This window comes from Enhydra lutris, unplaced genomic scaffold (genome assembly GCF_002288905.1).
Source record: "Enhydra lutris kenyoni isolate GAN:26980312 unplaced genomic scaffold, ASM228890v2 scaffoldscaffold84, whole genome shotgun sequence".
NCBI lineage: Eukaryota > Metazoa > Chordata > Mammalia > Carnivora > Mustelidae > Enhydra > Enhydra lutris.
In genome coordinates, this window is record NW_019154168.1 from 3,416,462 (window position 1) to 3,439,799 (window position 23,338).

Sequence of the window (23,338 nt, forward strand, 5' to 3'; positions counted from 1 at the left end):
TTCTTTTTCTATCTTTCTTTTTTGTGTACATTTTGGCTGTTATGCTCTCCCAACTCATTATCACTATTTATTCACTCAAACATTCTTAGAATGTAGAGTAGGTGCTGTAAATTTCCACACCACACCTTTTAAGTCCAATCAGTAGACTGATTTACAAATCAGATATGGAAAGTATTAGAGATCCAAAGGCTGAGGTTTCCAAAAAGGAATTAAGGTAAAAATTGAAGTAAATGAGGTAGGTGATAAAATCAAAGTGAATTAAAAAACAAAATTTGGTGGCAAACTCAAAGGCTACAGTAGGGTCAAGAAGACAAAACAGTGCAGCGGTCTGGGTATCAGTACTCAGGGGTGAGTCACATTTTCAACTGAAGCTCTTCATAGGAAAGATTTTTGAGGAAGAAAAAGAAAAATGCAAAACAGTGAAGCTAAACATAAAATGTGAGCATATTGGTAAGCACAAATCAATAAGGGCTTGGAAACTATAAGAATGTTACACTAAGGTGTAAATGTTCCTGAGGAGCAAAATCTTAAGAGGATTTTACTTCTATTTTCTCTATGGTGATAGGGGAGACATTCTGAGTGACTACAAAAGGAGAAGAGCCCTAAAGGCTTTTATAAAGATGGTTCCCTTTACTGAAAATTACCTTAAAAATTATCAGAACAAAATGGCAAAATTTGATCAGGATGGAATCCCTATGAGCTACCAAATTGCAAATAGGACACAGGGCTATGCTCTGCATTACACCTGATGCTAGGTTCCCTTGTCATGTCCCATTCCTTCCAACTCTCATTTTCCATCATTGGCTGTTAAAAGGAATGCTTGTCTAGCTGAGTAGAGGAGGAAACAGGATGCTAACTGTAAAGGTGTTTTTACTTTAGCTATAGGAATTCACCCGTCATTAAAGTTGGACTCCGATGGGTGGGCATGAGTGGTTGGGAGGAAGGGGAGAGTTGCCTATTCAGCTAACCATCTGCATCACATGCACCCAAGGAAAAAATGTTTACCTGGTGGAGCCACGGTTAACCTTTTTTCCTTGCTGAGCCGGTGCCCTTGGATGAATTCATTCATGGAAGGGGGGCCCTTCAGAAGAAATGATTCTGTGGAGGTGGGATCAGGGGGAACTCTTAATAAATTCTGTAGGTAGGTAGCCCCTGAAGTCCTGGGACGGCTCTGATCACAAAGGGAAGGTGAAAATTGTCTTGCAGGAGATCCAAGAAAATACATATAGGAAACAAAAAAGTTTTACTTTAATTACCTTTCAAAGCCTCACCAGTGACAACATTATTTATACTGGCATTTAATTTTTTTTAACATGTAAATCAAGATTTTTTGCTAAGTGCTTAGTTTCCATAACAGGATACAATCCTGTTTGGAAACTGTGTTGGATACTGGAAAAGAAATTTATTATAGTTAGTCAGTTTGAACCACAAATAGAAAATATTGATATTATTTGATTCTTTACTGAAAGTTTCGAAAATAAAAATTTTACCATTAACTGAAAATACAGGCTAAGTAATTCAACATCCAGGACTCTGTAAAAAGGTCACAAAATCAAGCCACTAAAAACCTTGCAAATGAGTTCTTGAGCAACATTCACATACCAAATGAAAAGGCACAAAAACCTGGTTTTAAGAAAAAGACTATACATATTCCATTCCATTTTACCTCAGGAGAGACATCTCCTTTTAGTCAGTTGTCAGTTTGGTAATACAGACAAAAATTTCCCTAAGAGAACAGATTCATATTCTTGCCCCATTAAAGAGAAGCTGGTAAATAGCACCATTACCAGAGGTACAGTAACTTTTAAATGTCATGTAAAACGTAGCTCCATTCTTAATATCCACCTTTTAGCTAGCAATTTTTAGGTTGGAGGTAAGGGAGAGGCATAATTACGCATACAAGGAACAGCAAAAATGTTGACAGATACTCGAAAATTCTATTATGGTTATTCAAGAGGTGGGGTGTGGAAGGACAGAAAGGAATAAATCAACACAATTATCAAAAGGTTTTGATTTGGAAAAACCAACATTAGCAAGGCCCGTTTATACACCCACTCCCAGTTTTTCTCCTCCTTCCCTTCCTCCATCCTCCACAATAAGAGCACATTAATTTTTGCAGTTAACTAAAAATCTGGCCTCTGCACCATACTATGAAGATCGCTGCATGCATACCTTTTCCTCTGAGTGCCACTGCTGACCCGAATGTTGGGTGTCTGTGGGCCCTGACTATGCAGGAGGTAAGTGTCTATGGTGGGCACGGTGACTGATGCCTCCCCACTTACTTTAGGGCTGCCGATCTTGCTCTTTCCAAGTTTGCCTTTGCTGCGTCGGGACTGCTCGTGGTCAAACTCTAAGTCCTCCAGCCGCTGGGTCAGGGCGAGTTTTTGCTGGATAGCCATTCGTAACAAAGTGTTTAGAGTCTTCTTCTCGTCCTCTGCGGCTGCTAACTGTCTCTGCATCTCATCCAACTGTGTGACATATTCATCACATCTAGAACCCAAACAAATCTCAGTGAAAATCTCAGTGAAATGAAGTGGTGAACTTACGCAAAACAGTAACAAATTTTCCTGGAATTTAGATTTGGAATACTGGTCTTCCCTGAGCAGAATGGAGGTAAGCTACGGCAGTGGAAACTGGATACAGTAACTGATGGTTCATCTCTACAATGGAGTACCTATGGACACACTTAGTAGGCGACATCTTAAACCCCAAGGACAGAGTTACTGTGGAGGCTGCCACGGAGCGTCAGAAGAATGAGCAGTAAAGTCTTGGGTAATGTTCACTGCTCCTTAGATGTGTTACAATAGCTTCTTCTATAGCGTAACACTGTAATCTTTGGAGGAATGTGACAAGTTAGTTATAGAGCAGGCTTGTAGCATGCAAAAGAATAATAATGTTTATAAAGAAAATGCTCATTTCCTTCTTTATCTATATTTATGGGTTTTATTTTGAGTACAGATTGCAGCTGCATTGCTTTCAATATGGCAGATCTGCCTGAATTAGAAACTTGAATATTTTCAAAGCTTTCTCAACCAGGTGATAAAGCAATAGATGTCAAAGAAAACCAAGATTTGCATGGAGTTTGATACAGAGATAGCAGGCTGTCAGGAATCTCTTTATTCAGATTTGATACTCATGCTACAGCAGAAAGAAAAGCTCAGCGATCTTTTTCCCCATCAAAAGTAAAACGTAAGCACATAAACATTTGGAAGGAAAAATTAATCACATAATTATTCAGAGATTTTTTTTTTCTGAGTTTACTTACCCACTAAGAAAAATAACAAATATTCTTCATGCATCAGTTGAGACTTAATGACTTGATGGAGGTATCTAAAATGTGCTATACAAACTTTGAAATTAACACAAGCCTTGCAGCATTTTAAAGAAAAAACAGATTCTAGTGAAAGAAGTTGAGATCCAGGCCGGTGCTATTTTCTTTTTTTTTTTTTTTTTTAAGTTAAATCTCAAGAAGCAGTAGGGATACCATAACAAAGATTAAGTCTTAGTAAAATAGAAGGTGGATTTCAGGACCTTGGGTTTATTTTAATTGCTCAGATAAACAATATTTTTAAAAATATTACAGAGAAAGGCAATTATGATACATAAAAACACAGTGTGAAAATGCACTATTTGGGAGAAATAATGCTTATATAAGCCAGATTGAGACATAAATGTCCCCTTAGAAAGTTTTGATTTCTTTTTAAAAGAACGTATATATACTACACGTAATGCTGACTGATTTCATTCATCAAAGAGGGGGGCACTGAGTATCATCCCCCTTCTCCACCCTGCCCTCTACAGTGGCCAGAGGTGTATATATATCCTACTCCTTGAACTCTCCCAGGCTCAGACCCAGAAGTCAGTTTCTTCAGGTCCCCTGCATCCCTGTGATCCATAGGCACTCAACCTTCTCACAGCCATCACTAAGAGAATCAGTCACAAAGTATGAGCTTGAAACTTTTCTCTCCTTATATACAAGGAAACTGGACAAACTCCAGGGCTCCTATAAAAACCAGGACTTTTTTTACACTTATATCAGCTACATATAAGTTAATTACTGAATCTGCAAATAAAGCCACAGTTATGCTTTGTGAATTTTGTACCATGTTTGTATCTTATAAGATATGTGACTGATATTGTTTTGGTACTGAACTGTGACAGCAAAAAAAAATGGATGGCAAAATCTTTGAAAAGCTCATAATTTTGATGGGGCACCTGGGTGGCTCAGTCTGGTTAAATACGGACTGTTGATTTTGGCTCAGGTCATGATCTCAGGGTCATGATTGAGCCCCAAGTCTAGGCTCTACCCTGAGCATGGAGCCTACTTAAGATTCCCCCTTTCCCTCTGCTCTTTCCCTTCACACAGGCTCTCTTGCTTTCTCTCTCTGTCTCTCTCTCTCAAAACAAATAAACAAATTCTTATTAAGAAAAGGAAAAAGAAAAAGAAAATTTCAGGATTTCGAAACATTTGAATCAATATTTGAAACCTTTGAATCATGCTTAATCACTTCAAGTTTAAAAACAAAGTACAGGGGCGCCTGGGTGGCTCAGTGGGTTAAGCCGCTGCCTTCGGCTCAGGTCATAATCTCAGGGTCCTGGGATTGAGTCCCACATCGGGCTCTCTGCTCAGCGGGAGGCCTGCTTCCCTCTCTCTCTCTCTCTGCCTGCCTCTCTGTCTACTTGTGATCTCTCTCTCTCTGTCAAATAAATAAATAATAAAAAAAAAGAAAAAAAACCAAAGTACAGAACCAATGAATTGTGATAATGAAACTGGTGGGGGGAGGGAGTCACTAATATCTGCCTAATTAATTAGCTGGGCAATGTGAAAATATGGTGATAAATACAATTAATTACATTTTAGAAATTCTAATTTAATTCGGTGTACTAAAGTTTAAGTAATTAGCTGATATAATGAATACTGATATTCGTTGTGATACACTGTCTTTCTCACACAATACTAATGATAAGCACTTTTATGTCCTTTAGTCACAGAAATAAATTTCAGTGGTGAAAATACAGCACTTAGCTATTTTAGGAAGTACGTTTCCCCCCCCTTATCGGAGGCTTTTGGGGGAGGGGTCTAAATCTTTTTGGCACATAAGCTCTAGGAAAAATATCTATTGCATTAATTTAAAAATACTTCTGTGTAAAAGAATTGCTTGATCCACTGTGCCCAGTAGAGGGCTCTGGAAAACAGACAAAACATTTTATCTCAGATTTCTCCTCGGGGAATGTCAAGTGATTTATTCACACCTTACCTTCTTGGATGGCACACCAAACAACACTCAAGAGATACATATGAATTTTAAAGTCTTTTCACCACCTATTGCACCTAATCTTGGAAGAAGAAACTATTACCTTGTTGCAAACATTGCTCTCAGGGATGAGAAAGTCGCTGCATCTTCTTTCAAAGCCTTCAGTTCATTCCTAAGCTTCGTCATCGTTTCGGTCACCATTGCTTTCTCATTTTCGTATTTGTTCTTGAGATTAGCTAGTGCCACCTCAGCTGTCTGAAGCAGAAAATTCACAATGCTTATGGTTTTCATATCAGGAAAACCGATCATACAGACTTGTCCTTGCTGGGTCTATTACTTTCTTTCATAAAGAGAAAGTGAAATTGACTTGGTTATTTTATCTATCTATCTATCTATCTATCTATCTATCTATCTATCTATACTTTAACATGGTTAAAGTGACCTGAAAGCCAGCTGTGAACCAGAGTCAGTATCAGGAGCTAAGGAAATGATAGTAATTCAGTAGATAGTTGATGCAGATGCTTGAGAGTGTGATTTTTCAGACAGAAAGGGAATTGAACTGAAACTTTATACAAGAAGGATTTTATTAAGGAGAAGGTAGTGAAGAAGCATAGTCCAATTGAAATATAACAGAATGCAAATATTCTCGTGTCATTTGTGCTCTGTGGGCCTAAAAGACACAGGCCATTGCAATTTATAGCATGGGTATATGACAAACTATAAATCCACATTACATGTTTAAGGAAAAGAATTAACAAAGAACCAAGTACTTCCTATCTTTGCCTACAACTTCAAAACAAAAAACTATAGTCTAATTTAATTCTTCACAATCTCCATAAAAGCAGAAATTTCAAAATGTTGAATGAATTAAAATACTTGTTTGAACTTGAAATTTGGGCATTTCTGAATCTTGGAATTAACAGTATTTCAAGTTGAGAACTAGCTGACACATAGTAGGAAGAAAAATGTGGACTGAATCAATGCATGAAATCAATGTATGTTTAGGGATTACCTGTTTGATGCACAGTACATTGCATATATATGTATGTATATATGTATATGTATATATACATATATGTATGTATGTATATGTATATATGTATATATGTATATATATGTATATATATACATATACATGTATATATATGTATATGTATGTGTATATATATGTATATATATGTATACACACACACACACACACACACACACACTTAACTGGAAGCATACTATTTTTACAAACTGTTAACCACAGCTTTTCAGAGTGTGTAGAAATAGTCAATACTAACGAAAAAGTCCATTACTAATTTTAAAAAAATCTATTACTAATGGGATTTCTTAAGAAGACTATCCTGGTTTTTAACATTTCTTTTTGTGCTTGAAATGGACAGCCTCAACTTTCTTATGCAAAATGCCAACTTCTATAGAGACAAGTGGATTCTTTTTAAAATTAAAACAATGTTGGGATAGGGTAGTTTGTTAATGTTTTGATTCCAGAGTAGTTTCTCATGAGTTTTAATTGAATCTCAGACTCAGATTAAAATGAGAATTTACTCATAAAATATTTTGGTATGTTCTGTAGTGCTACAGCTCAGTGGACTCTTCAGAAATATTATGGATTCAGAAAATTATCCAGAATGCAGAAATTGACCTGGGGGAAAAATGGCAGTTGTTTAGTTTTTAAATAATCTATACACATATTTACTTCAGACAGGCCATTAACTTTGAAAGTCGTGAAAATGTTGACAGACAAATCTGTAGGAGCCTCATGGTCAGTCATCTAAGGGTTGGAGAGGAGGGAATGACAAAAGAGCAAGATCTGAATTAGAAGTACAAACTCATTTATTCTTCGTAAGAAATGCCCCAAAGTCTCCACTTTGTCTGCAGGGTGTTTGTTAGTTTGTTTATGTGTCCACAGACTGTACAAAGCTTTCTCAGAAGTCAGAAATTCAAGTTTCTACAACCTTTGAGTAGATTTGGTGATGTCTGCATTCGCTACATTCTCCATGCTCCCAGAGTTGACTTTCTAAATAAAATACCTTGTTTCAGCCATAGAGATCTTCACCACCATTCCATGAGTATATCCTTCTATTCTGTGGCTCTCTACCTACGCTTCTTGCTGTCTGGAATGGTTTCTTCCTCTCCTGGAAAACAGCTCTTTATCCTTGAAGAACAAACCCAGGTATAACTGCCTCCATGACGTTTTCTGCTAACCCTGTTAGAAAACGTTAATCCCTTCCTCAGCAACGCTTGTAGAGCTTCTAATGCACCATGTACAACATCACACTGTCATGATCTGTATCTTTCCCCACAGCCTCCCTAGTTTGCGAGCCCTCGTCTGGAAGGTAAGGACTGTGTATTAGTCCTCACTGAATGTTCAGCCTCCCATACAGTTTAGTCCACAGATTGTATTTCATAAACATAAACTGCATATTTCAGCAGAAGACAATGTGCATGCAAAAAACTCTGAAGTATATTAAAAGACTCACAGAGAATGCAGAATGCCTCTTTTAAAAACAGGAAGAGTCCCCTTTTTCCCTTTATGACTGAATCCTTACCTTAGTCTTAATAGTGAACATTCCACAATGTCTAAATATGATGGATGTCATCTGCAGACATGTGAAGTTATTCGTGGCACATAAGCATGATAGCTGTAGGTCCAACATCATTAAAATGTAAACTAAATGCATGGCTAGAAATGTATTTTCATTTTATTTACTGAGACCATAAGAGTTGCGATGCTAATGTAATGCAAATGGTACCGCAAACCACTGAGAGAATAAAAATTTAGCCAGGAATGTTTTGTATTCCTGTATCACACTGAATTCCAACGGTTCTGTTTATACTGCTCAATATGTCCTACCCTGTAAATAGTTACAGGCATGTGTTGAATTCCTACTAAATTACTTGACACTTATTTTTGTATCCCTATTTATTACCTGTCTTGAAATATGTAACCAATGAATGCTTGTTCACAAATTAGTCTCCTGTGGCTTATCAGCCATGCTTATCTATACTTCTGCATCAGTAAAGCCTCTTGACATTTATAGATCTAGGTTTCCAGGTTGTTAACATTCAACCTGCAAGAAGTCGAAGATGTTATTTGAATGGCTTGACCAAGAATGCCCAGGATATTATGTCTTTGATAAAGCCTTATCTATTATGGTATTAGTAATATGGTATTGGTTATTGATGACCACTCTAAGTCACTGGGTCTTTAGACTGTAGCAGTTTATAGCAACAAATTCTTTCACTCTGACCTCAAACTGGAGTCAGTTCTCTCACAAATCCTTTATTCATCCTAATCTTTTCTATTTCCCTGAAGTGATGGCACAAAAAAAGGTCCTAATTTGCTCTTAGATTTATATAAAACATATTTATAGTGCAGACAATATTAGTGCTTGGGGGATAGGCCTCCCATTTACATCAGTGAGTTTATGGTAACTGAAGATAAAGATGCTAGAAAGCTGCATTGTGGATGACATAATAATGGTGTGCTTCCCCCCAAATAAGGGCAAAAGAAGGAGCATTACATCTGAAATCATCCCCCAACACCAGCACTGTTTACGTGTGCAAGAAAGTATTTGATGCTTTGCTGTTTCTCTTTATCAACACCCTTTATTAGCACCCTTCTCAAATGTATCTTTCAAGGTTTACCTGAGAAACAAAACAGAAATTAAAAGTATTTTCCCACCGTTATTTCATAGCACTCCCACCCAGGTAAAGTTGAAGGGTGGAAAACAAAATTCAGTCGTGAAGGAGATTTAGGGATCGGTTACGTAAGGTCCTGTCGTAGCATTCCAACTTATTCCAGAAGGACAAGATCTACCATTAGGAAAATTTTTCTACTGCTTCAGGTCTGACCTAGATGAATTAACATCCCACTGGAACCCAAATTTTAGGTATGTGGCCACTGACGAGGCTAGTGGACATTTTATCTCTATCTCTGTCTCTCTCTAGACCTGTTTGCTCTGGCCCCTTGCCAGCATCTCCCTGGTGAGAGCTGCCATGCCAGCCTATTCTGCCATCCCTCCAGCTCCTGTTTCTCCGCTCAGTGACTGCTGGACTCCAGCTAAGTACTGCCTGAATTGCCATTCTACATCTGCAACTGGATTCTCCTTGGGTCCTGCTTTAACTGCGTCACCTCTACCTCTCTCTAGGGGGGGCATCCTTACTCTCCCAGATCTTCCACTCACTCACTGAAAAATAATTCTCACATTCTGATCTGGCACTGGGACATAGTTTGATTTATTCCGCTGCTGACCAGGAATCTGAACTCTCATCCTGATGCTAATGGACACTCAGAAACCTTAAAGAATTAACCAGTTAAGAAAGCGGTAGCTAGCATACGTTGTCAGTAGGATGAGATCACCTGTTTGTTGGCCTTCAGCACTGCTCTCAGTGTGGCGATCTGCTCCCGTTTGGTGCTCAGGAGGGACTTGAGCTTGAGGATCTCTTCCATTAAGGCTTCCTTGTCTTTATCGATCATGGGGGCCAGCTCCCGTGCCGCTGCTCTTTGACGAGACAGTTGCAAGGACCGGTCTACGGCCTTCTGCAGATGCTTGATTTGGTCCCGGATTATGGCATTAAGGTTGTAGATATTCATTGGCTCTTTGCGGATGTCACTTGTGTCTAATACTGGAGATGATGGTGGGGCAGTAATAACAGGAGAGATTGTGGGGGTCTTGGTTGGACTTGGTTCTTTGCTGGCCTCTGTGTTTTCTTTTGAAACTGGTTCAGATGAGGTCCTTGTTTCTACTGGGGATGACACACCTCTCCTGGCTAATCGTGGAGATAAAATTCCCCTGGGATCATCAGGCCCTTTCAGGCTGCCACTACGAGTGACTCTGCTTTGCCTATAGTAGTCCAGCATGACCCTGTTGGGGGTTTCATTATTACACAGACATACATGGTGGTAAAGCTGGGCCAGCTCCTCACTAAACGTCACCAACTCATCCTGGGCTGTGTTAAGGGTATTGTGATTTTCATTGGCTATGCTGGTCATCTTTTGCAGTTCCTTCTCCATGTGGGCCATCTTCTCTCCACTCTCCTTGGTGGTCTTCTCAAGACCTGTAACCTGCTCATCATACATTTGGATCTTACTCTCATACTTGGCTTTCTCTTCAGTATAGTTTTCTACAGATTTATTATATTTCTCCTTTAAGGCCTTGATTTCAGCTTTCAAATCAATCACCTCAGTTACTGCCACCCTATACTTGCATTCAAGGATCTCTAAGCCATTGATGTCCACTTCGTAGTCATGTGCCTCCTCCCCCGAGTCCCGGCCCTTCTCCCCGTCCAGCTCAGCCTTGAGTTCTTTGCTGCTCTGCAGGCCTCTCATGGCATTAACATGTTCTGTGAGCCGGTGCACCCGTTCATGCTGCTCTGTCAGTGCCCCCTTGGTGTGTTCCAGCTGTGTCTGTGACTCCTGGAGATTGGCCAGAAGAATGGCCTTTTCCCGCTCTACCTGCAATGGCAAAACAAAGTTTGTGAATGACTTCGGTGCAGAGCCAATGATGCACTTGATCCATTCACTGTCAGGCATGTATACGTCTCACGTAACTGCAGCACAGCCAATATCCCGAATACTTCAAAGTAAATTGGAGTGGTTTTCTTATTTCAGCAGTTCTGGTAAGTCAATCAGTCTAAAAGTACATCATTTTAAAAGAATTATACTATGCATATTTACTTATCCAAATTCTCATGCATTATACACATACACTCATGAAACTTGAATGTTATTCAAACAATCTTATTTTTATCTTTTAACACCTTATAGAAAACATAACATGATGTCAAGAGAAAGTAGTTGGCACTGTCTTTATTTTGAGAGCCCTAGGGTATATCTGTTCCTTAGTTCATGTGGGAAAAGTGACTGTCTCAAGGTGCCTATGCATCATCCTTTCCTTTTGAGAGCTCAACCCCAAATCAGATTTAACACCTGAGGCTTCAACTTACTAAATAATACTAGGAACCTTAACCAACCCCTTAAAAAAAATGGAAACTTAATCCCCCAAATAGACATGTACTACATTTGATAGCTTTTAATATAAAAGTCAGAGAACACAGAGTTTTAGGATTAAAAGAACAATTTACAAATCATTTCAATTCCTTCAGTCCAAATAGGAATCTTAAAAATTGACAATTTATTTGAATAACATGACAGTTTTGTTATTATATGATAGTATTATTGTATATTGAAAAATATTCTGGTATCAATATAAAATACTGTCTCATTAAATATAAGTATATAAGAAATTATAACAGGAGAATTTAAAAAACCATTTTCTGTCCCTCTATATGGGTAATCATTATGAATTAAAATTTTTACATGCTTAAAACATAAATGTGCTTTTCAATAAGCAAATATTATTGAGACCTGCTTTAAAGAAAACGGATTGATGTTGAATGTTTTTCTATCTGAAGGAATTTATCAATTTGAACTTTTTAATTTTCCTGGATCATACATTACATCCCCCCAAACTTCTAAATTGCTAGGAGGTAAGTAAAATTATTCTACTAGCATGATAAATAACAATTCTTAAGCTATAATCAACATAACACTAGCATATTACTTTAGGAGATCTATACCTATCTATAAATTTGTAATTCAGTGTAGTAGTAGTTTTTTTAATAGCTTGAGATATCGCCCAACTTCATTTAAAAAAATTTTTTTAAAAGACATATTTATCTATTTTAGAGAGAGAGAGAGAGAGCGTGGTGGGGGGCATTAGGGGGACGGAGTGGGGGAAAGAGAGTCTTAAGCAGACTCTGCGCTGAGTGCAGAGCCCTATACAGGGTCAACATCATGACCCTGAGATCACAAAATCAAGATTCTGACACTTAACTGACTGTGCAACCCAGGTGCCCCAGTAGAGTAGTATTTTTATGATCCTTTGTGGTATAATATCCTTCATATTATTATCATATATAGACAGTCCTCACTTAAGGTTCTAGTATGCACGAATTTCAGTGACCATGGTTAGTTAAAACACCAGTCCCCCAATACACAGTACATTAACTGTGAGCACTGTGTAAGTATAAACTTTGCTGCTTCAATTTACAAAGTTTACAAAATTATGAAATTACCAATCATATCACTTCTTTCAAAGTGTTTCAGTGATTGGTCACTGTGTATCTGTTATTCAGTTCATTCACAGAGAGCAAAGTGTAGCTGTGTTCTCTTGTCTTCTTGTCTCCCAATGGTAAACCCACATGAGGTTTTACCAAAATAGATAGTCCAAAAAGGGAAATGAGAAAGAGAAGGAAGGAAGGAAGGAGAGAGAGAGAGAGAAAGAAAAGAAAAAGAAAGAGACAGAGAGAGAGGGAAAGAAAAGAATAGAATAGAAAAGAAAAAAGAAAAAGGGAGGGAGGAAAGGAAGGAGAGGAAAAAGGAAAGGAAGGAAAGAAAGAACAAGCAGCAGAGAAACAAAGTGATGACAACACTGGAAATAAAACCTGAATCAGATATAAATGGAGTTACAGAAGAAATAGTTGAATGTGACAGTGTTGAGACTGATGTCATTTGAAAGATTTAGATATGTAGCCAAAACAGTTGGTGATGGAGAATGCATCAACAAGAATAAAAAAAGTAGTTGTTACAAAAAGGATAAAAATGTCCTAGAGGAAGTGACAAGGGCACACTAAATGTACTCTCAGAGATATTTTCAGACATTGAAAGTGCAATGGATAGGAGGTTGAAAGTTACCAAACATACCAAACAGAAGTATGACAATTTACCAAAGCATAGAAAAGATTTCTCCTATCATAAAACATATGATGAGAAGAAGGTAAGATTGAACTGTACTTGGTAAGTTTTTTGAGGGTATAGGCACAATTTAAATTTTTGTTTCAAAAGCTTGGATATCTTTAGTATTCTATAAAATGTAAAGTTAATTTCCCTAGTTTTTTGGGGGGGTAAGTTTTTATTTTAAAGGTAAGTTTTTTAACCAGAAAAACTTTATGTTTCTACTTTTTGGATTACAGCATACTAAGTCGTTATATTATTTTTTCATTTCTTTATAGATTTATAACAAACTGTAAGAGAGTTTTTAATTAACATTTTAAAGATCATAAAACAGAGGAAACCTGACTAGCTCAATTGGTAAAAGCATGAGACTCCTCATCTTGGCTTCATGAGTTCAAGCATTGGGCACTGAGCTTACTTTAAAAAAAAAGAAAAGATCACGAAACAATTGAATTTTCTCCATTTCTCTATTAATTATGAGTTTGTTTTGCATGGTTTCAGCTTGCACAATCATTTATGGCCTAGCAGTTTCATGCAAAGCAAGATCTGCCTATGTGGTAGGTCATGAAATTAGAACAAAAAATACAGTTTTATTATTTTAAATTATTATTAGAGGCTTCTGAGTTGTAGCTTTGATTTTATGACACAGTATTTGCCCATATCTGGAACACAATCCACAGGTTACATATTATGGCTACAGAAACCAAAATATTCCCAAAAAATAGTATAACAGGTTAAAAAAGAAAGTCTACTGGGGCTGTAGCATCCGAGAACTCAGCTCTAATTTTGGCACCAACATTTACCTAGCTACGTGGCTCTGGGCAAGCTACCGTTTATGCAATTAAAAAAGGATGATTGAGTAAGACAGTGAATATAATGTTCAAGCTATTATAATGTTAACTATTGTTAACATTTGGGTAGCTGGTCATTCCCAGGACCAAAATGTTTCTTTATGCCAAACACGTCTGTTTCATAGATTTGTATCTGTAGTTACAAAAGCAACTCTTTCATTTCAGAGTCAAGATATATTCTAATACAAATCCCCTTAGCTGGGTTTCACTAGGTATAACAAATTATATTCCCATAGCTGAAGATCTGATTTATCCAGACTATTGGGCAATACCTTTAAGTGAAAAACCCAGGTAATTAGGTAATGTGGTACTTGATGAAGAGCCAAGTTATTTGCAATTTTGATAGAAAATAAAAAATAGGGGCGCCTGGGTGGCTCAGTGGGTTAAAGCCTCTGTCTTTGGCTCAGGTCATGATCCCAGGGTCCTGGGATTGAGCCCCGCATCAGGCTCTCTGCTCAGCAGGGAGGCTGCTTCCTCCTCTCTCTCTGCCTGCCTCTCTGCCTATTGTGATCTCTGTCTGTCAAATAAATAAATAAAAATCTTTAAAAAGAAAAAGAAAAAAAAAGAAAATAAAATAAAAAATAAATCTCCTAAATATTGTTATTGATATTGCATATAATCTCAGTGAAAATAGTTTATTTCAGGAGTTTTCTTTTTCTCTTGAAAATTAAGTGAATTTGCTCTGAAAAGCCTAAACATCATTTGATCAGTATACATGATTACAAAAGACAAAGCTGTTTTTTTTTTTTTTACAATTTTATTTATTTATTTGAAAGAGAGAGAGAGAGAGAGAGAGAGCGAGCACTCATGAGCAGGAGGGAGGGGCAGCGGGAGAATCAGACTCCCTGCTGAGCAGGGTCCCCCCCTGCCCCCCGCACCCCCATGCAGGATTCAGTCCTAGGACCCTGAGACCATACCCTGAGCAGAAGGCAGACACTTAACAGACTGAGCCACCCAGGCGCCTCGACAAAGGTATTCTGAAAAAGCCTTTTAATACATGGTGCCTGGGTGGGTCAGTTAGTTAAGTATCTGACCCTTGATCTAGGGTTCATGAGTTTAAGCCCCGCATCAGGCTCCACACTGGTCTTGGAGCCTACTTAAAAAAAAAAAAAAATCTTTTAATAAAATAAAAATTGGACTAGAACAAAATGTATGGAAGTGTCTCAACCTCATTTTTAGAGGGAAAAATGTTATAATGAAAGAGGTAATGCCATTAGGAGAGTTCCAATCTGTGCTCTGCCAATTCTGATTTTAAAATAACATTTTTTAAGACTAAAAGACAAATCAATCCTTAGGATAGCCTTTCCAGAAAACATCAGATAGAATATTGTCTCTTTCGTGTATGGCTCTTCCACACACTCAGTGCATTTCTGGTGGAATCCCTTGAACAGAGAGTGATATCCAAATTTACACACACACATTTTTCCAGACAGTTATGATTGGTCTGCTTTCCCTCCAAAGATAACTAAATTGTGGGTAATTTTATACAACCCCAGCATGATTATTATTTTTACTCAGCTATTGAAGTTTGGAGTACCTTAAATTGTATTTGGATTTCAGAAGCAGTGCATAAACTATTTAAGATATCTTGCGTTTTCAATTAATAAAAGCAAAGGACTTCAAATATTAAAATTTCTATTCATTTTAAGTGTACTATTTTATTCTCCATTTGTGAAGAACTTATCCAAGAGACACTTGCTGACTTAATTATCATGTCTATAGTGACTAAGAATGGTTGCTTTATTTCTCTTTCTACAATCTTCATCTTCTACCTGGAACTGAGGATTTTAATTTTTTTACAGTAGGACTGGTTGCTTTGCCAGAGAACTTAAATGCAGAATTTGTGAACTCTGTAATCCAGTGTAAATATACAGTATATGTTTATTATTATTGTTGTTATGTCCGATTGAAATTTTTTTTTTTAAAGATTTTATTTATTTGACAGAGATCACAAGTAGCAGAGAGGCAGGCAGAGAGAGAGGGGGAAGCAGGCTCCCTGCTGAGCAGAGAGCCTGATGTGGGGCTTGATCCCAGGAGCCTGAGATCATGACCTGAGCTGAAGGCAGAGGTTTAACCCACTGAGCCACCCAGGTGCCCCCTGATTGAAATTTTTTTAAAAGTAATCTTTGCTCCCAATGTGGGGCTCGAACCCATGACCCTCAGGTCAAGAGTCACATGCTCTACTTATTGAGCCTGCCAGGCATCCCTCCCACAGAAATTTTTTAATTTCATTGAGGGTTTATCTTTTAAATAAGCACACTTACATGTATTGAATACTGATTGATTCTTTTGTGGAAGAACAAAAGAAAAGATAATCAGAATTTGCACATTCATATTAAGACTCTTATAGGAAAAGAAGTAAAAAAGCTGTTTCATAGGCTATTAATTTTCATCATCTTTATCCTGGTCAACAGACTCTCAATTTGACATTTGAATGCTTGGGTGTGGTTCTTGTAATGGTATACATAGTATCGACATGCACAAATAGAACTCATAAATAAATAGTTTATTCTCTGTTTGAAGTGAAGCAAGTCTGCCAATGCCTGTCTGCGCCCTGAAAAGAAAGAACTGTGAAAAAGATCAATCTAGTGAAAAGTGACACCGAGTTACCATATGACCTAGCATTCCCACTCTTAGGCATATACCAAAGAGAATCAGAATGTATGTGCACACAAAAACTAGTATATAAATGTTCATGCCATTATTCAGAAGAGTCAAAAAGTGGAAACAATTCAAATGTTCATCACTGATAAATGGATATCTAGAATGTGGTCTATCCAAACAATGGAATATTATTTGACAATAAAAAGAATGAAGTACTAATATATGTTGTAACACGAATGAACCACAAACATGTTATGCTAAGTGGAAAAAGCCAGTCATGAAAGGCCATCTGTTGTATGATTCCATTTACATCCAATGTCCAGACCAGACAAATCTATCAAGACAGAAAGTAGATTAGTGGTTGCTCAGGGCTGGAGTGGCTAATGGGTACACATTTTTGTTGTGATGACAATGTTCTAAAATTGACTGTGGTGATGGTTGCATGGCTCTGTAAATATACTAAAAACCACTGAGGGGCGCCTGGGTGGCTCAGTTGGTTAAGTGTCTGCCTTAGGTTCATGATCCCAGGGTCCTGGCATGGAGCCCTGGATTGGGCTCCTTGCTCAGCAGGAAGACTGCTTCTCCCTCTCCTCTCCACTCATGCTCTCTGTCACTATTTCTGTCTGTCTCTCTCAAATAAATAAATAAAATCTTTAAAACAAACAAACAAACAAACATCATTGACACCCTTTAACTGGGTGGATATAATTATATCTCCAAAAAGTTGTTCTTAAAAAAGATCACAAAGACTCTTCCCTTGCTGTTGTGACAACAGATGCTCTTCTTATGTTTTCTGATATGTGGTAGAAAAAGTTCTTCTGAGAAATGCATTTACTAATAAAGCTTACATTAAAGGTAATCTTTATAAAACCTGTAATTGTTTAATGGGTTGTCAACTCTGCCCTAGAAAATTGTATTTGTCACTTTAAGTTTTAAAAAACACAAACTGCCTAATCTTCTTTTAATTAATTTCACCCCATAAATATTCTGTCTTTGTTAAGCACAGAGAATATTTAACTTGTTTGACTTGCTCCCTGTAGCAAATGTACTTACTAAGTTCTTGACTTTGAGCAAATGACAATAACATATCTATGCCTCAATTTGCCGATCTATAAAATGGGGATAATAATACTCTCTACCTCCTACAGTTGTTATAATACCAACCAATTAAGCAAATATATATAAATTGCTTTGAACTCTTAGTGGACATAATAGCAAACTGACCACTTACCATCATTATAGGAAAAATCAAAATGGTCTTCAATAGAGTGGATCTAAATATAATATGAATCTTTATTTCTTTCACATCCGTGAGGATACAATAGAACATCAGATTCGGTTTCATAGAAACATTGCTGTTTTGTCACATTAGATGTGAAATTATATAGCTGGTATGATACTGAAAAAAAAAATCCGAACAGTTTTCTCCCTAGTTTGACTCTCTGCAATGTGAGGTTAAACAGAGGCTATTTATCAAAGGCAGAAATTTTAGTACAAGCAGAGAGACTCCTTTAAATAGATTAAGTAATTTCGCTTCCCCAGACAGGATCTACTTATTTTCATTCTAATAAAACTAATTAAGGTAACTTGGCTGTCACTGGAAAATATCAATTACAGCTGTCCCTTGAACAATGCAGTACTACAGACTGGAAGCCTTACCGATAACATAAATAGTCTACTAATACATATTTTGAATGTTACGTGTATTATATACTTTTTTACAATAAAGTAAGCTAGAGAAAAAAGTTATTAAGAATCGTAAGAGGCACCTTTACAGTACTATACTGTATTTACACAAAAAGAACTACATGTCAGTGGACCGATGCAGTTCAAATCTGTGTTGTTCAAGGATCAGCTGTATAGTCTATTCGAAATAACTGAGTCTTGAGAGCAATACAACGCTGGGAGGTACTCTTTCAGTTGCAGTTGTCCTAGATTTTCGTGTTAATTATCACCACTTCCCAGCAGATGGCAGTATGATCTCTTCGACCTGGGTATGCTGTTTTCAAAAGGTTTCTTTAATTCTAAGAAGAACAATTTAAAAGCTGCATATTCCCTGGTACAGGGTGTTAGATCCCTCCCCATGCCCCCATATATCTCCACAAACTGTCAACATTAACGAAGCACAGGTGTTCGATTTGAAGGTACTTTGGACCCCAGCCAAAAGAAATCCTAAAAAACAAGGGAACTATGAAAACACAAGCTGCGATATCCAAAGTATGCTGATATCAGAAACTGAGATACACAAGCCAGCGAGCTGCCTGACAGTGTGGCAATTGCCATGCCTAAGACAGCCATAACTTCTAAATCTCAAGTGGCTTTAAATAAAAGTTTTCTCTTAACTCACAGCTCTAGACTTCTCTAGCAGCAAAATTGCACCTGACTGATGAGAGACCTTTTCTGGTCCTCATTTTCTCCTCTTAACATGAATAACCACATGTTGCACTACAGAAATGTTTATACTTTTTGATCATTCACTGCTACACCCCATCCCATTAGGGATGTCATAAATATATCATACGTGCTGCATATTACCTTTCTACATTCTGAACAGTTAGTTTCAAAACACACCTGGCCCCAAGCATTTCAGAGAGCCACACTTAAAGTGCGTTTTATTGCTTGCTCCTTGGAACATCCAGGAGAGTGGCACTGATACACAGTATATGCTGCAAGGTGTATTAGTCCTGTTGAATATCAGAACTGTCATACTCTTTATTAACTTTATTTTAACTTTACTAACTTTATTAAATGTCATGCTCTAACATTAACATGGTGAAACATTAAGATCAAACACAAATGCAATCACTTCTAGGCAGTATATCCTGGCATGTTCTTTATAATTTGCTTATTTACATAAATTAAACTCAGGGGATGCATAGCTAAGGAAAATCTGTCAGATTATATAAACAAATTATGCATGAAAAGATATATTCTGCTATATTTGTACTCAATGAAATATATTCTTAGAAAAAGTTGATATGTTTTTTTTTAAAATGTTGCTTACCAAAAGATGGCTACTTTGTCTAAAACAAAATTACAGATTAGTGTTGTAGGTTGTGAGGCTGGAAGCTGCAAAGCCCTTCCTGCGTTGAGCCTGGTTTCTTTTTTTTTTTTTTTTTTAAAGATTTTATTTATTTATTTGACAGACAGAGATCACAAGTAGGCAGAGAGGCAGGCAGAGAGAGAGAGAGGAGGAAGCAGGCTCCCTGCAGAGCAGAGAGCCCGACGTGGGGCTCGATCCCAGGACCCTGGGATCATGACCTGAGCCGAAGGCAGAGGCTTTAACCCACTGAGCCACCCAGGTACCCTTGAGCCTGGTTTCTATAATTAAACGTGGAGCAAATTTTGGAACATGAAGCCCTCCCTGTGCCCCTCTATATCTTGACAAACTGTCAACATGAATTAAGCACTGGTACAGTTTTCTGCTGTATTGAGGGAAGGCTTACCCAGTCATGTTTTTCTCTCCCTCTTTGCTAAATGAACATCAGTTTTCAGAAAGACCTCACCCTCAGACACTTAACTATTACCTTTCTGTATTCCTACCAGTGACCACATATGTTAGTCCTTCTGAGATGACATTCCTCGAGTAAAACTGTCCAAAAGTAAGTTAATATTAATAGAAGCTAAATGAATCAAGAGCTTAATAAATTAAAGGCACTGTGGAGTTGAAAATAGTAATAATAGCTCACAATCACTGAGCATTTACTGTGTGTCTGGCCCTGTTCTAAGCACTCTACACACATTAACTCATAAATCAAGCCATTCTAACCAGGAAGGTATTCTGTAGCCCCATTTGATGGTAGAGTAATGTGCTGTCCCTCTAAAGGGTTCCCAACTAGCGGTTGGCCCTTGGAGCATCTGAAATGTGTGGGGCACTTTGGGTCATCAAGTTGACTGAAGAGATGTACCTAGCACTAAATGGGTTGGGTCCAGAGATGCTAGACCCCTTTTAGCTCACCAGTGTCAGACAATGAGGAATCTTCCTACCCCAAATGCAAACGACATTCCAGCCAAGAACCACTCTCTTGCTGAGAACTTGTCTTCACCATTCTTCTTGTTAAATGACTCATCTCTTCTAGAATTTTGTATTATTTCAGATTAGATTTAGGATTAGATGCGAAGAAAACAGCTCTGAGTTTTCAGCCAATAGCTAACCTGGCTGAAAACTGTTCAGCTGTTTTGTCCATAAAAGCCCCTCTTCCTATTATTTTCTACACTGCCACCATAAAAGGAAGAAACAAAAATTCTTGGTACACTAACTGTATACTAAAGCCACCAATGTGATAGTTTAAGAAAAACTTTAAATTAATTCTATTTAGTTTGGGGGTATGAATTCTTACAAATTATCATGCAAAAATTTAAAATATGTTTGCTATCAATCTAGTTGTATTAGTGTAAACTGAGCAAAAAGACATAGAGAAATATTACCCAACAGAACTGAACTTCGCAGTCAGGTAAGAGTCTATATGAAATTCATTTTCTTCCAATGGCCATGCCCTCTTGATTTCTTGATTTAAACACTGTGAAAATGAATTCTTTGCTAGTAGCCCAACGCACACGGCAGGTTAAGTGCATAATATGTTAATTCTCGATGTGCTGTTAATAATAAACCTATTAAATTAACATCACTGGTTCTCTAGTTTCTTACTTCTGCTATTTTCATTTTTTAGTCATCATTTCTATAAAGGCAGGAAAGTATAAACCCCATTTGCTATAGAAATAAATGCCTGCCAGAGTCTCGACAGCCTCTGATTATCACCCAAATGCAAAGAACCTGGGGGGAGGATAAGAGACTGAAAATTCAGCCTCAAACCTAATCACCTGACAAGCCTGTTGAACCAGATTCCTGGTTCCGCAGGTCTGCTGGAGCCCAACAATTTGTAGTAGTGAGAAGCCCCCAAGCCATGGTGACAGGGGTGATGCTGTTCCTCAGGCAAGATTCCCATCAGCACTGGATTAAGATAGGCAGGGAGGAAAGACCTAAACTAGAAAAGCCATTTCATAGCGAGATAACCTTAAAGGCTAGGACTCTTCACAAGGCATTTGAATTTGAAGGTGCTAAAAATTTAAGGCCTAGATCATGTTGGAATAACAACTCCTTGGTTTCAGATTTATCCCTGTTCTGTATTTTGAATCATATGATATCCTGGCTAATTAGCATACTGAAAGTCCTTCAGGTCTTTTAAAGCTTAAGGTATTCTTGTGAAGTCTACCATTATTCTTGAAGCTATATCTACAGTTGTTTGTGATGGAAATGTTCATTTTTCTATCATTTCGCTCGTATGTATAGGTTCTGAATTTTTCTGTTAGAAATGGATGGAGACCCTTTTCTCCCTTCACACCTGATTGCAATCCACTTTGTGGCTTTAAGATAGATTTTTTTTTTTTAAATTTGTTTCAGGGGTACAGGTCTGTGATTCATCAGGCTTACACAATTCACAGGACTTACCATAGCACATACCCTCCCCAATGTCCATCCCCCAACCACCCCTCCCTCCCACCCACCTTCCTCTCCAGCTACCCTCAGTTTGTTTCCTGAGATTAAGAGTCTCTTATGGTTTGTCTCCCTCTCTGGTTTAGTCTTGTTTCATTTTCCCCACCCTTTCCCTATGATCCTCTGTCTTGTTTCTCAAATTCCTCATATCAGTGAGATCATATGATAATTGTCTTTCTCTGATTGATTTATTTTGCTTAGCATAATACCCTCTAGTTCCAACCACGTCATTGCAAATGGCAAGATTTCATTTTTCTGATGGCTACATACTATTCCATTGTGTATGTATGTATGTATATAGATAGATAGATAGATCTCCCATCTTCTTTATCCATTCTCTAACATAGATTTCTCAAAGTGACGCAAATGAGTTTTGAACACATATTCTGTTACATCTTTCTAAGATACTGTACGTTCAAAGTTGCCAGTTGAAGAAGCGTTATTTCAAAAAACAAGCTAGAATTAAAATGTGAGATCAAAAAAATCCCAGAACAGGTGACCCGCAATCTGTAAGAAATCTACTCTCACAGCCCTAAAGAGATCTTACCTGCATAAGTTGTTGCTTCAACTTCTGTATTTCTGAAATGTTCAGCTCACTGAATAAGTCAGAAACAGGGTGTAGAGATTCTCCTTTCCTTAAAGTGGGAGTCCGATAGTCTCCATTCAGTTTCACAAGGGGCCCATGGATATGCCCATTCATTTTGTCATCATTGTTTGGTTCACTTGCGTCCTCCGTGAACTTGAGTCCATCGACAGAGAGGCTGATATGGTTGTCGTTGAGGGTGATGTACTGGGAGAGCTCCTTCCGCAAGATGTTCTTTTGCTCCCTCTCATTTTTTAAGGTCTCAAGGGCTTCTTCCAGCTGGTGCTCCGCAATCTCTTTCAACCGGATGGCGTCTTCTAGCTGGCTGTTGAGCAGCACAGTTTCCTCCTCAAACCGCTTAATCTCATGCTTTAAGCCTTCGTATTCAACCTGAATTAGATAGGATAAAGAAGATTCATAGAACTAAAATTTGGGTCTTACAAAACTGCCATCAACCACTCTAGTAGACCTAACTATATAAAAAAATTAAAATGTTAATCAACTCATTATATTGTACACCTGAAATTAATATAATACTGTATGTTAATAAAAAATAGGAAACCACACAGTATAAAATGTGAGTCTACAAAATAAATCTAAAAAAGCACACAATAGGGGCGCCTGGGTGGCTCAGTGGGTTAAAGCCTCTGCCTTCAGCTCAGGTCATGATCCCAGGGTCCAGGGATCGAGCCCTGCATCGGGCTCTCTGCTCAGCAGGGAGCCTGCTTCCCTTCCTCTCTCTCTGCCTGTCTCTCTGCCTACTTGTGATCTCTGTCCGTCAAATGAATAAATAAAATCTTAAAAAAA

General features: G+C 37.8%; 1 protein-coding gene across 4 annotated transcripts in view; it reads right to left on the bottom strand.

The window, feature by feature from the left end:
- LOC111161327 (BICD cargo adaptor 1) overlaps positions 1 to 23,338 on the bottom strand; it is a 219,944-nt gene that overhangs the window by 27,759 nt on the left and 168,847 nt on the right. For 2 of the 4 annotated variants that reach the window (XM_022524924.1, XM_022524925.1), the window contains exons 4-8: positions 22,496 to 22,921; positions 9,625 to 10,719; positions 5,359 to 5,510; positions 2,173 to 2,490; positions 1,006 to 1,199 (exon numbers count right to left, since the gene is read on the bottom strand). In XM_022524924.1, the coding sequence (XP_022380632.1) occupies positions 1,006 to 1,199; positions 2,173 to 2,490; positions 5,359 to 5,510; positions 9,625 to 10,719; positions 22,496 to 22,921 (2,185 nt within the window). Of the gene's footprint in view, positions 1 to 1,005; positions 1,200 to 2,172; positions 2,491 to 5,358; positions 5,511 to 9,624; positions 10,720 to 22,495; positions 22,922 to 23,338 lie in introns of those variants that run through there. The other 2 variants (XM_022524927.1, XM_022524926.1) reach the window with 2 other exon arrangements.